Source organism: Theropithecus gelada, chromosome 2, assembly GCF_003255815.1.
Source record: "Theropithecus gelada isolate Dixy chromosome 2, Tgel_1.0, whole genome shotgun sequence".
In the NCBI taxonomy this organism is placed as follows: Eukaryota; Metazoa; Chordata; class Mammalia; order Primates; family Cercopithecidae; genus Theropithecus; species Theropithecus gelada.
Genome location: NC_037669.1, coordinates 157,886,048 through 157,899,727, shown reverse-complemented (window position 1 = coordinate 157,899,727; position 13,680 = coordinate 157,886,048). Strand labels below are relative to the sequence as shown.

Genomic DNA, 13,680 nt, shown 5'->3' with positions numbered 1-13,680 from the left:
AGAATGCCCTTTTTCTTAGAAAATACACACTGACATATGGGGAGCGGGAGGGAGAGGGAGATTGGAAGGCAAACAAGTATACTTAAAATGTTGGTATTAGGAAATGAAGATCAAAAATAAGCACTTATTCACTGGTACATTTGGCAGTACCTTTCAAAGTTTTAAACACGCACACGCATTGGCTAGTCATTTCACCTCTTAGCAGTAATTTACTATTCAGAAATAAGGCCATAAGTACACAAAAACTTCTGAACAAAGATGTTCTTAACATATTTATATACATACACACACATATATATGTACATATACACACACAGGGATACACATTAACACATTTTTTTCTGTGTTTCTATATTCATCAAAAGCAAAGGTTGAAAATTTTTTAAATAAAAGAAATAGCAAAGGTAGAAACATCAATAAAAGATGAACTACCAATTGTTTTAATCATCCCATTACCTAGATTTTGCCTACAAAATGAAATGAGGGAAACTATGTAACAGTGAAGGGAAGCATTGTTTGAAATAATAAAATGCTATTAAAAATCCATGTGTCCCATCAATGAGGTACTTTACAGAAAGCAATATAGCATACATCCGTACAATATCATATTATAAAACCACTAAAGAGAAGGAGTGAGAGAAAAAGAAAGATGCCTAGATAAGTTATTCTGTAGGGGAAAAAGTACTATACAACATACACGTCTAAAAATCCCTTTTTTGTTTAAAAAGGGAAAAAAGGGGACCTTGAAGAAGTTATACCAAACCATAAACAATTACTTCTGAATATAGAACTACAAAGTCTTAACAGTTCTTTTTCCTTTTTATTTTTTTGAGACAGTCTCATTCTGTCACCCAGGAGGGAGTGCAGTGGTGCAATTTCAGCTCACTGCAACCTCCACCTCCCGGGTAGCAACTCTCCTGCCTCAGTCTCCTGAGTAGCTGGGAATGCAGGTGTGCGCCACCACATCTGGCTAATTTTCATATTTTTAGTAGAGACGGGGTTTCACCATGTTGGCCAGGATGGTCTTGATCTCCTGACCTCGTGATCCACCTGTCTCGACCTCCCAAAGTGCTGAGATTATAGGCATGAGCCACCATGCCAGGCCTAGTCTTAGAGTTTTTTTTTTTTTTTTTTTTTTTGAGGCGGAGTCTCGCTCTGTCGCCCAGGCTGGAGTGCAGTGGCCGGATCTCGGCTCACTGCAAGCTCCGCCTCCCGGATTTACGCCATTCTCCTGCCTCAGCCTCCGGAGTAGCTGGGACTACAGGCGCCCGCCACCTCGCCCGGCTAGTTTTTTTGTATTTTTTAGTAGAAACGGGGTTTCACTGTGTTAGCCAGGATGGTCTCGATCTCCTGACCTCGTGATCCGCCCGTCTCGGCCTCCCAAAGTGCTGGGATTACAGGCTTGAGCCACCGCGCCCGGCCAAGTCTTAGAGTTCTTAAAACATTTTTGTAATACTTGAATTTTCCCAATAATCGTTGTTTTCTAAGTAGAAAAAAAATGGAGATTTTTTAAAATCTATATTAAAGTGGCCAATTTAAATAACTTGCAGCAAATATCATGACAGACGCTACTCTATAATACTTTTAAAAAAAACAACTCTACAATAGGTATTCTTATTTATAGTAGCAAGATTATTTTTATTTCCTAAATAAAATCCTATTCAAAAGCCTATATACAAAGTCGATGAAAGAAACTGAAGTTGGTTGGGTATAGGAGGCACCTCCAGGCTCAGCCTCCGACTCTCTGACTTAGGAGAAAACTTACTATGTTTGAGGGACCCAGGCAGTCAGAGCAAATGTGAAGAATTCAGCAACAAGTAGCCCAGGCGAGAGATTCTTAAGTGATTGGATTTAGCCCTTAGGAGTAAAGAAGCCTCGCCAGAGGACACATGGGTGGCGGCATCTGCTGTACCTTTCTTAAACCATTTCTCCATGAGTGGGAGAACTGTATCCATTCTGTCCAACATGTCTAAAAGGCCTGTCTTACCAATCCCCACCCCTGCACCCGTATCATTTCACCACAGCAGCACTGTCATCATTGGGTCCAAATTCACCCTTTTCAAGCTAGGTCTGGATCTCTGCTTGAAGAGCCTAAAAGGATGTAAGTGTTGTGTCATATGCTAATCAATTAAATGACAGCCACCTTCGTTTTAAAGGATTTGAGAAATTTTAGAGGAACAGGCCAAGTATTTGAAATATAAATCTGAAAACACTCAGTACTATTATATCGCATCACCGGCCGACCCTTCGGTACAGATGGCAGCCCAGTCCTCAAACACAGCCCTTGCCTCTGTGGCTGGGTGACCCTGTCATGATGTCTGTGGTTAGTCACTCTCTTACCTTGGACTTCGCATGCCAGGTGAAATGCAGGAAATTTGTCTCACTGGGTACTAACAGATTAAAGGATAGAGCGTAGTGACTAATAAGGTCATTTCTCACATAATAAAGTTCTGCATCAAGACCTAGAAAAAAATAGGAAAAAAATAATTAAACACTTAAAATACCCTCAGAATCATCCCTATCAGTATTTCAAATACAAATAATAGAGTGAAGATAATATTGATAAGCAAATGAACATCACAAATGGCCCTCCTATGGGCTGCCTTATGAAGCAAGAAAGACACACAGTTTTATCATCACCAAGAAAGATGAAGAAACTGAGACTTGAAACAATTAAGCAGTTATCCAGCCGAAAACAGGTGTGCTAGAACTAGAACTCTGGCAGCCACTCTGTCTTCCGAGGGCCAGTGTGATGCTCTTTCTTCTGGACACAGTGCTTCTTAGAGTAACAGCTACAAAGAAATGCCCCTTCTCCCAAAAAATTCATGTAGACTTAGGAAGGGAGATTCAAAATGAAAGGGAGAAAGGCGCCTCAGATAAAACTAAGCCTGAGCCAAGCCTCAAGCCCCCAGCCAGAGATGACCTCTGCTTCCTCTGACAACACAAGGTCCTTGCTGTTCTGATAGCATTTACCATGGTACACACTTGCACCAGGTGTCTTGCAGGCACATGCTGTCTTGCCTACCAAGACTACAAAGGGAAGAACACTGTTTTTCACGGTATCTGCAGGACACAGCTCTCTGCACAAAACATAAACACTTGTTAACCAAGAGGTTAGTACTACAGACAAAACAAAAATAAATGAAGAGCCTGGAATGCCAGAGAAGTGACTCCCAAGTTTCACTCACTCCCGTACCACCTTCTCAACCAGGGCACATGCAATCTCCCAAACGTATCAGGCTCTCAATTTTGTCACACCCTTTTATCCTACCTGTATTTAATATTTTTCTTTAAAACTCATTTAATTTGTTAAAATAAAAATTTGTAAGGCAAAATTTAAACACTACTTTTCAGTGGCAAATCAACAGTTACTGTTAAAAAAAAAAAAAAACCTTATCAAAAAACAAAAGAAAAACAAAACAAATGTACTAAATTCTAGCTCAATTCTGGTGCCTACCAAGAAGGCAGTGAGCTCGAGCCTAGCTCATTGTTTATAAAAAGGGAGGAGGGAGGTATAATCAAGCATTTGAGAAATGTAAAAAAAAAAATAAAAAAACTCACACAGGATTTCCCCATGATCATCCAAGGAACTGAAAGACTAAAAGCAGGGAGTAACTTTCTCTTGAATTGATTTACTGTTATTTGAAGTTCTATCCAGGTGTCCCTCTAGTAATACATGACATATATATTCCACAAGTTAGAGGGGGAAAAGATACTGATGACAACAGCCAAAATGCAAATTTCACATTTACTGAGCCGGCACGATGGGGTCTGAAACCTCACAGTATGCAGAGAGGTCAAGATGGAGATCTCATACCTCCTAAGAATAGAGACCTAGAAACAAATCACTCTGCTACAGGTATTTATCCTGTAAAATTCGTTTCTCGTTTCTGAACTAGATGTAATAAAATCATTAATGCAGAAATGAAATTTAAGGCATGCTACATAGGGGAAAGCTGCTGCACTTGTAGGGTCCAGCCCTACAGGGCCTGTGGGTTTTTCTCCTTGTGTGCGGAGACCAGAGATCATAGAAATAAAGACACAAGACAAAGAGATAGAAAAAAAGACAGCTGGGCCCAGGGACCACTACCACAAAGATGCGGAGACCGGTAGTGGCCCTGAATGCCTGGCTGTGCTGTTATTTATTGTACACAAGGCAAGGGGGCAGGGTAAGGAGTGTAAGTCATCTCCAGTGATAGGTAAGGTCACGTGAGTCGTGTGTCCAACGAACAGGGGGCCCTTCCCTATTTGGTAGCCTAGGTGGAGACAGAGAGGGGCCAGCTTACGTCGTTATTTCTTCTATGCATTTCTCGGAGAGATCAAAGATTTTAATACTTTCACTAATTCTGCTTCTGCTACTGCTACCTAGAAGGCAGAGCCAGGTGTACAGGGTGGAACATGAAAGTGGACCAGGAGCATGACCGCTGAAGCATAGCATCGCAGGGAGACATTTAGGTCTCCAGATGACTACAGGTGGGCCAGAGTGATGTTAGGCCTTCCACAAGAGGTGGTGGAGCAGAGTCTTCTCTAACTCCCCCGGGGAAGAGGGAGGCTCCCTTTCCTGGTCTGCTAAGTAACCGGTGCCTTCCCAGGCACTGGCACTACCACAAGACCAAGGTCTGCTAAGTAACGGTGCCTTCCCAGGCACTGGTGTTACCGCTAGACCAAGGAGTCCTCTAGTGGCCCTATCCGGGCATGACAGAGGGCTCACACTTTTATCTTCTAGTCACTTCTCACCATGTCCCCTCAGCTCCTATCTCTGTATGGCCTGGTTTTTCCTAGGTTATAATTGTAGAAGACAGATTATTATAACATTGGAATAAAGAGTAATGCTACAAACTAATGATTAATAATATTCATATGTAATCATATCTATATTCTATTTCTAGTATAACTATTCTTGTTCCATACATTTTCTTTATTATACTGGAACAGCTTGTGCCTTCAGTCTCTTGCCCCAGCACCTGGGTGGCTTGCCACCCACAGCACTAGCTGGGTAGTACTGCTTTTATTTATCCTACAAAAGATATTGAAAGCAGAGAGAGAAATGAAGACCCTTCTGCAAAAGCCTCTCCCTGCTGGCAGGAGTGTTAGCAAATATCCAGGAATGGAGGATTGGTGGTGTTGGAGAAAGGCGTTAGAGGAAAAATTGTAAATAATTTAAATTTGCCTTTTTTCTTAAGTCTGGGTCTTACTCTAGTCTAGATAGGTGCTGAAATATATGTCAGATAAATAAAAAGAAGAAAGTTACACGAGGCAGTATTGACATGAGACAAACTAGAACTCAAGTTGAAAGGATTTCAAAATAATTGTATTAATATAAAATGTATTAATGAGTTCATATTAATAAAAACCACAAGAGGATACAGTAGTACAACTGAAAAAAAAGGGCTCCAAATACAGAAAGTAAAAACCAACAGGACAAAAAGGCAAAAAGAAACACAAATCCACAACCACAAATGGAAACTAACATCCTCTCAGAAATCAAAAGATCAGAACAATCAGGCATAGTGTTACACCTGTAATCCCAGCTCTTTGGGAGGCTGAAGCAAGAGGATCAGTTGAGGCTGGAAGTTTGAGACCAGCCTGGGCAACACAGCAACAACCCATCTCTATAAAAAACTTTTTAAAAAATAGCTGGGAGTGGTGGTGCACACCTGTAGTACTAACTACTCAGGAGGCGTGAGGATGGCTTGAGCTCAGGAATTTGAGGTTACCGTGAGCTATGATCACACCACTGCACTCCCGTCTGTGTAACACAAGACCTTCTCTCTTTAAAAAATAAGATCAAAACAGATACAAATTGAGTGTGGACATAGATGATCTGAACATATAATTATGGGACATGAAAAAGTGAGGGGGGATTAATCATGAATTAGACCACATATATTTAAAATTTTTTTAAATATAAAAACAGATTCAAACCAAAACCATAGAGGCTACCTTCCTTGATCAAACAGCGTATGATAAAGATATTAACTATAAGGATGAAACCAAAAGAGTATTATTTGAAAAGATTAATACACTTCACAAGACTGATCAAGGAAAAAAGAGAAAAAACACCAAACACAAATTACCAATACTAGTAACGAAAATGAACTATTACTACAAATCCTATAGATGCTAAAAAGATAAAAAGATTAGTATAAACAACTTTGACAATAAAATAAACAAATTAGATGAAACAAGAACCCTTTAAAAACAAAATTCACCAAACTAAAAGAAATAAAAATTTCAAACAATTAAAAACCTATCCCAAAAGAAAGCTCCAGGTCCAGATGGCTTCATTAGTGAATTCTATCAAACATTTAAGGAAGACACCACACCAATCTTACATAAACTCTGTCAGAAAATAGTTGAAGAGAATACCTCCTAAGTCATCTGATGAGGCCAGCAGCATCATCTTGATACAAACTTACTAAAACATTATGAGAAAAGAAAATTACAGAACAACATCCCTTATGAACATAGATTAAAACATTCTCCACAAAACATTAGCAAATTCAATACAAGAATACATAAAAGGATTAACACATCATGACCAAGTATATATGAAAGGTTAACCTTCTAAAAATCAGTATAATTTACCACATTAACAAAATAAAAACCCGTATCATCTCAATAGATAGAGAAAAAACATTTGACAACATTCAAAGCCTGTTAATGATAAAAACTGTCAACAAACTAGGAACAGACAGAAACTTTCTCAGTTTGGTAAAGAACATTAAAAAAACCCCTAGAGCTAATATCATACTCAATGGTGAATTATTAAATCCTTATTCCTAAGATTAGAAACAAGGCAAAGATGTCCACGTCCACAACTTCTATTCAACCTTGTACCGGAGGTCCTAGCCAATGTATTCAGACATAAAAAGCACAAGGATGAAGTCAAACTGTTGTTGTTCACAGATGACATAATGGTATGTATAGAAAGCACTATGAAATCTACTAAAATACTATTAAAACCAACTAGTGAATTTAGCAAGGTCTCAGAATACAAAGCCAATACTTTAAAATCAATTGTATTTCTATATTAGCAACAACTAGAAAATAAAATTTAAAAAGTCAATACTGTAACATTAAAAAATACCAAGGACCTAGGAATAACTCTAAGGCTATGTAAGATCGCTACACTGAAAACTGTAAAACATGGCTAAGAAAAATTAGAGAAGACCTTAAAAAGTGGAAAGCCATACTGTACAATTCTCCTTAGATAAGCCTCAATACTGTTAAGATGTCAAGTCTCTCATATTGATCTGCAGATTCAAAGTAATCTTAATCAAAATCTCAAGAGATTTTTTTGAAAAAATTAATCACAAAATTTACATGCCAACAACAATCTTGAAAATGAAAATGCCTTGGAAGAGGAACCAAAGCAATTTAATTTTAGTATTTTCAACAAGAGATATAAAGCAACTAGATGCATAAATATACAGAAAAAAAAACACCTTAAAATGAAAATTAAAACCACAATGAGATACCACCTCATTCCAGTTAGGATGGCTATTACACTGCTGGTAGGATTATAAACTAGTACACCATTACGAAAAAGACTTTGGAGGTACTTTTTTTTTAAGACGAGTCTCGCTCTGTCGCCCAGGCTGGAGCGCAGTGGTGCGATCTCAGCTCACTGCAAGCTCCGCCTCCTGGGTTCACGCCATTCTCCCACCTCAGCCTCCCGAGTAGCTGGGACTACAGGTGCCCGCCACCATGTCCAGCTAATTTTGTTTTTGTATTTTTAGTAGAGACGGGGTTTCACCGTGTTAGCCGGGATGATCTCCATCTCCTGACCTCGTGATCCACCCACCTCAGCCTCCCAAAGTGCTGGGATTACAGGCGTGAGCCACTGTGCCTGGCCTGACTTTGGAGGTTCTTTAAAAAATTAAAAGTAAGGCCAGGTATGATGGTTCATGCCAGTAATCCCAGTGTGTGGCAGGCCGGGACCAGAGAATCACTTAGGCCGTTCAAAAGTATGAGACCAGTCTGGGCAACATTAGCAAAACACTGTCTCTACAAAAAATGTTTACAATTAGCCAAGCATGGTGGTGTATGCCTGTAGTCCTTACTACTTGGGTGGCTGAGATCGGAGGTTGGCTTGAGCCCAGGAGGTCAAGGCGGCAATGAGCTATGATTGTGTCACTGTACTCCAGCCTGGAAGACAGAACGAGACTGTGTAGGGGGTAAACAACAAAACAACAACAACAACTACCATATGATCCAGCAATCGCACTACTGTGTATATATCAAAAGAAAATGAAATTAGTATGTCGAAGAGGTATCTGCATTCCCATGTTTATTGTAGCACTATTTACAATAGCCATGATATGAGATCAACCTAACTGTCCAACAAAGAATGAATGGATAAAGAAAATATGGTAAATGTACACAATGTAATATTATTCGACTTTTAAAAAAATGGACATTCTGTCATTTGCTACAACATGAATGAACCTGGAAGACATCATGTTAACTGAAATAAGCCAGACACAGAAAGACAAATACTGCATGATATCACTCATATGTGGAATCTTTTTTTAAAAAAAAAAAAAGTTAGTATCATAGGAATAGAGCAGAGTAATTATTACCAGAGACTGAGGAGGGGAGGGGAAAGTGGAGGATGGGGAAAGGTTGGTCAGTGGGTACAAACTTACAGTTAGATAAGAGGAATAAATTCTGATGTTCTAACACACAGTAGAGTGACTAGTTAACAGTAAAACACGGTATATCACAAAATAGCTAGAAGAGAGGCTTTTCAAGTTTATTATCACAAAGAAATGATAAATGTATGATGTGATGAATACACTAACTACCCTGATTGGATCATTATACAGCAGAGATATGTATCAAAACACCAAACTGTACCCTATAAATATGTACAATTATAATGTGTAAATAAAAATTGAAAAAATAAATGTTTAAAAAACTCTTCCTAGGGTTACTTAAAAAAAAAAAAAAAAAAAAAAAAAAAAAAAAAAACCCTTCTAGGGTTAATAAAAAAAAAAAAAAAAAAAAAAAAAAAACACCTTAACCCCTATCTTACATATCATACAAAACCCAATCTGAGATATAAACCTAAATGTAAAAGCCAGAACTATAAAGCTTCTAGAAGAAAACGTAGGATAGAAGGGGCCATGTCTGCCAGAGCGGAACGCTCCCTCTCTGGGGTCCTGTCGCTCTTGCTCTCTGGCTCCCTCGCCCTCTCTCTTTTTCTTCTTCTCCCTCTGCCTTGGACTCTCTCTATTGCTTGCTCTTTCTCTCTCTCTCTCTTTTTCTATCTCTCTCTCTTTCCCCCATCCCTTTCCGTCTTTCCTTCCATCTCTCCCTTGCTCTCCCTCGGGCTGAGAAAAAAAAAATGTAGGATAGTAAAATCTTCACAATCTGGGGTAAGCAAAGATTTCCTGGACAGGTGACACAGAACATAAAGCAACCAGAAAAAACTGAAAATTATCAAAATTTAAAAACTTACCAAAATTTAAAAATTATCAAAATTAAAACCTGAAATTCATCAAAATTAACAACTTCTGTCCCTCAAAAAACATTAAGAAAATGAAATTAAAGTCACAAACTAGGAGAAAATATTCACAACACATATATCTAAGAAAGAACTTGTCTGGGGGAAGGGAGAGATGTTGGTTAAATTTTTTTAATGATTTGTTTCTAGAATATATAAAGAACCAAAACTTTTTTAACCAAATTAGATAAAATGGACAAAAGATGTGAGCAGATATTTCATAATTATATACATACCCAATAAGCATATGAAGAGGTGCTAAACATCTTTAGTCATCAGAGAACTACAAACGAACGCCACAATGAGAGCCACTAGCACCAAAGAAAGTAACACTGAACATTGTCAAGGAGGTGGGGTACTATTATACAATCTTACACATTGCTAAAAGTGTAAAAAACTTTCAACTACTTTGGAAAACACAGTTTCTTATAAAGTTAAATATACACCTATTCTATGATCCAAGAATTCCGTTTCTGAGTAATTATCCAAAAGAAAAGAAAACATATGTCCACAAAAAGACTTATGCACAAATATTCATATCCCTCCCCACAACGTTTTTATTTCTGAGATGGAGTCTCATTCTGTTGCCCAGGCAGGATCTCAGCTCACTTCAATATGTACCTCCCAGGTTCAAGCGATTCTCCTGCTTCAGCCTCCAGAGTAGCTGGGATTACAGGCACCTGCCACCACGTCCAGCTAATTTTTGTATTTTTAGTAGAAACGTGGTTTCACTACGTTGGCCAGGCTGGTCTCCTGACCTCAAGTGATCCATCTGCCTCGGCCTCCCAAAGTGCTGGGATTACAGGTGTGAGCCACCATGCCTGGCCATGTTCACAGCCCTTTTAGCCACAATAGCCAAAACTGGAAACAACACAAACATCCATCAACAGATGAACAGATAACCAACTGTGGCATATATATAAATGGAATGCTAATCAGCAATGAAAATAGACTTGGTAACAATAGTGATGAATTTCATAGACTGTATGAGTGAAAGAAACTACACAAGAAAGTATATACTAATATTTCCACTTATGTAAAGTTATAGAATAGGCAAAAGTAATTTATGGTGACAAAAATCAGATCAATGGTTACCCTGGAAAGGGGAGTGGAAGGGAAACTGTTGAACTGATTACAAAGAGGCATCATGGAATTTCTGTGGTGATGGAAATGTCCTATATCTTGGTTGGAGTGATAGTTACTAGGTGTATGCATTTTTCAAAACTCAACCAGCAGGACATTTAAAATCTGTGTATTTCATTATACGTACTTTACCTAAATTTTTTAAAAGATGGAAAAAAGATGGAAAAAGATGGAAAACTCAACGGTTTTTACCCCTCTGCTTATCTCAAGAAGCTTGCAAAATCATAGCATAGTACTTGTACTAACATCAAAAATTTTAGAAAAAATTAATCTTAAGTGATCACCAACTTCCATATTTAAACTTCAAAACACCTTTCCCAGGAAAATAAAGAACTCTGTTCTAATAAATAACAATTTGTTGTTATTACTGGTAATAATAACAAAAAATAATGAGTAAGTTTTCCAGACACAGTTCAAAGTATCAAGAGCATCTAGGAGTTCTGTAAATTCAACTCCATGTTAAGCTAGATAAAAAGGACCTGTAAGCAGCCAGACAAGAAAAAAAAAAAAAAAAATGCAGGCACATCCTTAAGTCATACATGCAGTCATTTGATAATTCGTGATTTTGTTCTACTAGAAATTTTATCTTATCTGTCAAGTAGACTGGTGGATATAACCAATTTCTTCCCAGCCTCCTGGGAACATCTGTTCTCCCCAATTTGCTCAAGGTCTCTCTGGTTCTACCAGCCCAAACAGAAACTACCAACTTCAACAGAAACTATGCCTCCTAAGTAGAGAATATTCTTTTTCAACATATCAGAGCAACTTCACATTACAACTGAAGACAGGGCAAAGACTGCAGTCAGCCAACTTTCTCAGGCTTCTAAAACCTAGTTGGACTTCAACTTGTGCTGGTAGGCTTAGCACCCTGGCTGTCCACCCCTTACCCCCTTTCAATGATCTGCTTCTAGACTGTCACCCATTAACACCACTCTGACTTCCACCAACCTCCTTATCCTTCTGAAGTACAACCTCCTCCTGGCCCTGTGGAGCCCAAAGGGCCCATTCTCCTACCCTCAGTGGACACTGCCCTGGATCGCCATGGCCACTCAGATGACTGAAGTCATGCTTGAGCATACTTACCAAAAGTTCTATTTCTTTACAATCATGCCATCAAACTATGCCACCCTCTATCCTTCTCAGTATCTCAGCTACCTCATTCACTGAGGATTCTGGGACCAGTTTATACAAGTTGTATACATTCCTCTTCTATGTCTCATTGGGGCAGGCTCCCAATGTCCCTGAGACTAACCCACTTCCAATCTGCCCTTCAATGACTCTTTTATTCCTTTTATTCCTCAACTCCAACAACCTTCATCCATACCAAAGAAACTCATTTCTATGGACAGCAGCAATATGCGAATTACTCTGCCTCTAAAATCTTGAACTATAGTATCTCAACAGCTAGTGTTATTCAGCTCTTTCCTTTACTATTACAACAGCTGCTCCCACGGTCATTCTGTCTCCAGTATCTATAATCCTCTTGTTTCTCCCGTTCTATTGTACCAATCATTTCCTCAGTTTCTTCTTACAGGCCTCAACCTCAATTACTTCAATTACTTTCTTAGCAGTGCAGGTTTCCACTTTCTCCCACCACAGCCTACGTCTGACACACACAATCCGCTCAGAAAAAGACACCCAACCTTGAACTCACTCTTCTACTTCCTGTCCTTTCTGGTGCTATAATTGAATGCTGCATAATCCTAGATTAAGCCATTGCCACAAATGACTCACTACAAGATGATGTTTGTACCCTCAGCAAATAAATATTTATAAGCTGCTGACAATTTAAAGCCCTGTGATCCAAATCTCTATGAACACCTAATGACCACCAAAATAAATTGTAAATTTAAAATTCACTACCATAGACTGAGGTGTTGAAATGGCAATACAATCAATCATTAAACGCAGTTGCTGTTTTCTGACTATAGGTTTTGAAAACATGTTTTGAAACAGATATTCCATTCTTTATTAGCTAAGGTAGTTATTTCCAGTTTGAAAAGGTTTGAACGAAACCAATAAAATTCTATTCAAATTTTCACGCATCAAATTAGCAAATACAGTCTGTTATGTTGTGAGACATGTTTCTGTAACACGAGCTTTTAAGTGGTTTGTAAATAAGATCATTCCAGTGTAACAAGGAAGTGGGTTCACATATTAATTTTCCTAGGCAAGGGGATCTGGAATAGCAGGAATAGAATTATATAACTTTCAGTGAGAAAGAAAAAGATCCTCATTCAGCTCAGCTGCTGCCAAGCAGAAGCCCTCTCAGCTCTATTTCAAGAACATTTAAAAGGAGCACCTGTACCCAGGAATCCCAAAGGAGCATTCCCATCCTTTGCACAGCAAGCTGCACTTCCTCTGGTGCCCACCTTCATGGCAACCACATTGGTTTAGAAAATGACTTTCATGTGTACTGTCTCAAGACCACACCTTGTATGTTAGTATCTTTCACTCTCTTCTGAGGCAACACAAGCCATGCTAAATGGTTTGACTGGGCTGCCCAAGTCATCTCATAAGGTACCAATTACGCTTTTGTTAGTTGCTCTGCTTTGAAAATTGCAGAGGTCTTGAGTGGTTTGCCCTTAACCTTATTTTTCTCATAAATCTTGTTATTTTTAGTGACTAGGTAAACTTGAAGGGTTTTTTATGGAATGCATTTGATGTTATAACAGAAATGTTTATCTTATTTAAAAATAATACTGAGTGTTATACAGGTTATGACAAGTAATTTGTGATTCTATATAAAGTTTTATAAACATTTATACTCTTTGACCCAGTAATTCCATTACTAAAATTCATCTTAAGGAAATGAAAGACAGACACAAATTTTTATGTACAAATATATTAATAGAAACAATTAAAACTGAAGAAAAGAAATAATATAAACTACCAGCAACAGAGCAATGATTAATAAACTATAATACATCCACAAGAGAGAACAACAGTTTTCAACAGTTTTTCTTTGGAGGAGAGAGGTGATACCCCAAGTCATAATATCCTTTCAACTAAATTGCTCCCTGTTC

General features: G+C 38.4%; 1 protein-coding gene across 2 annotated transcripts in view; it reads right to left on the bottom strand.

Moving 5' to 3' along the window:
• Positions 1-13,680, bottom strand: part of RYK (receptor-like tyrosine kinase) — a 92,708-nt gene that overhangs the window by 60,687 nt on the left and 18,341 nt on the right. For both annotated transcript variants that reach the window (XM_025377400.1, XM_025377401.1), the window contains exon 2: positions 2,341-2,462. In XM_025377400.1, coding sequence (XP_025233185.1) covers positions 2,341-2,462 — 122 coding nt within the window. The remainder of the gene's footprint in view (positions 1-2,340; positions 2,463-13,680) is intronic.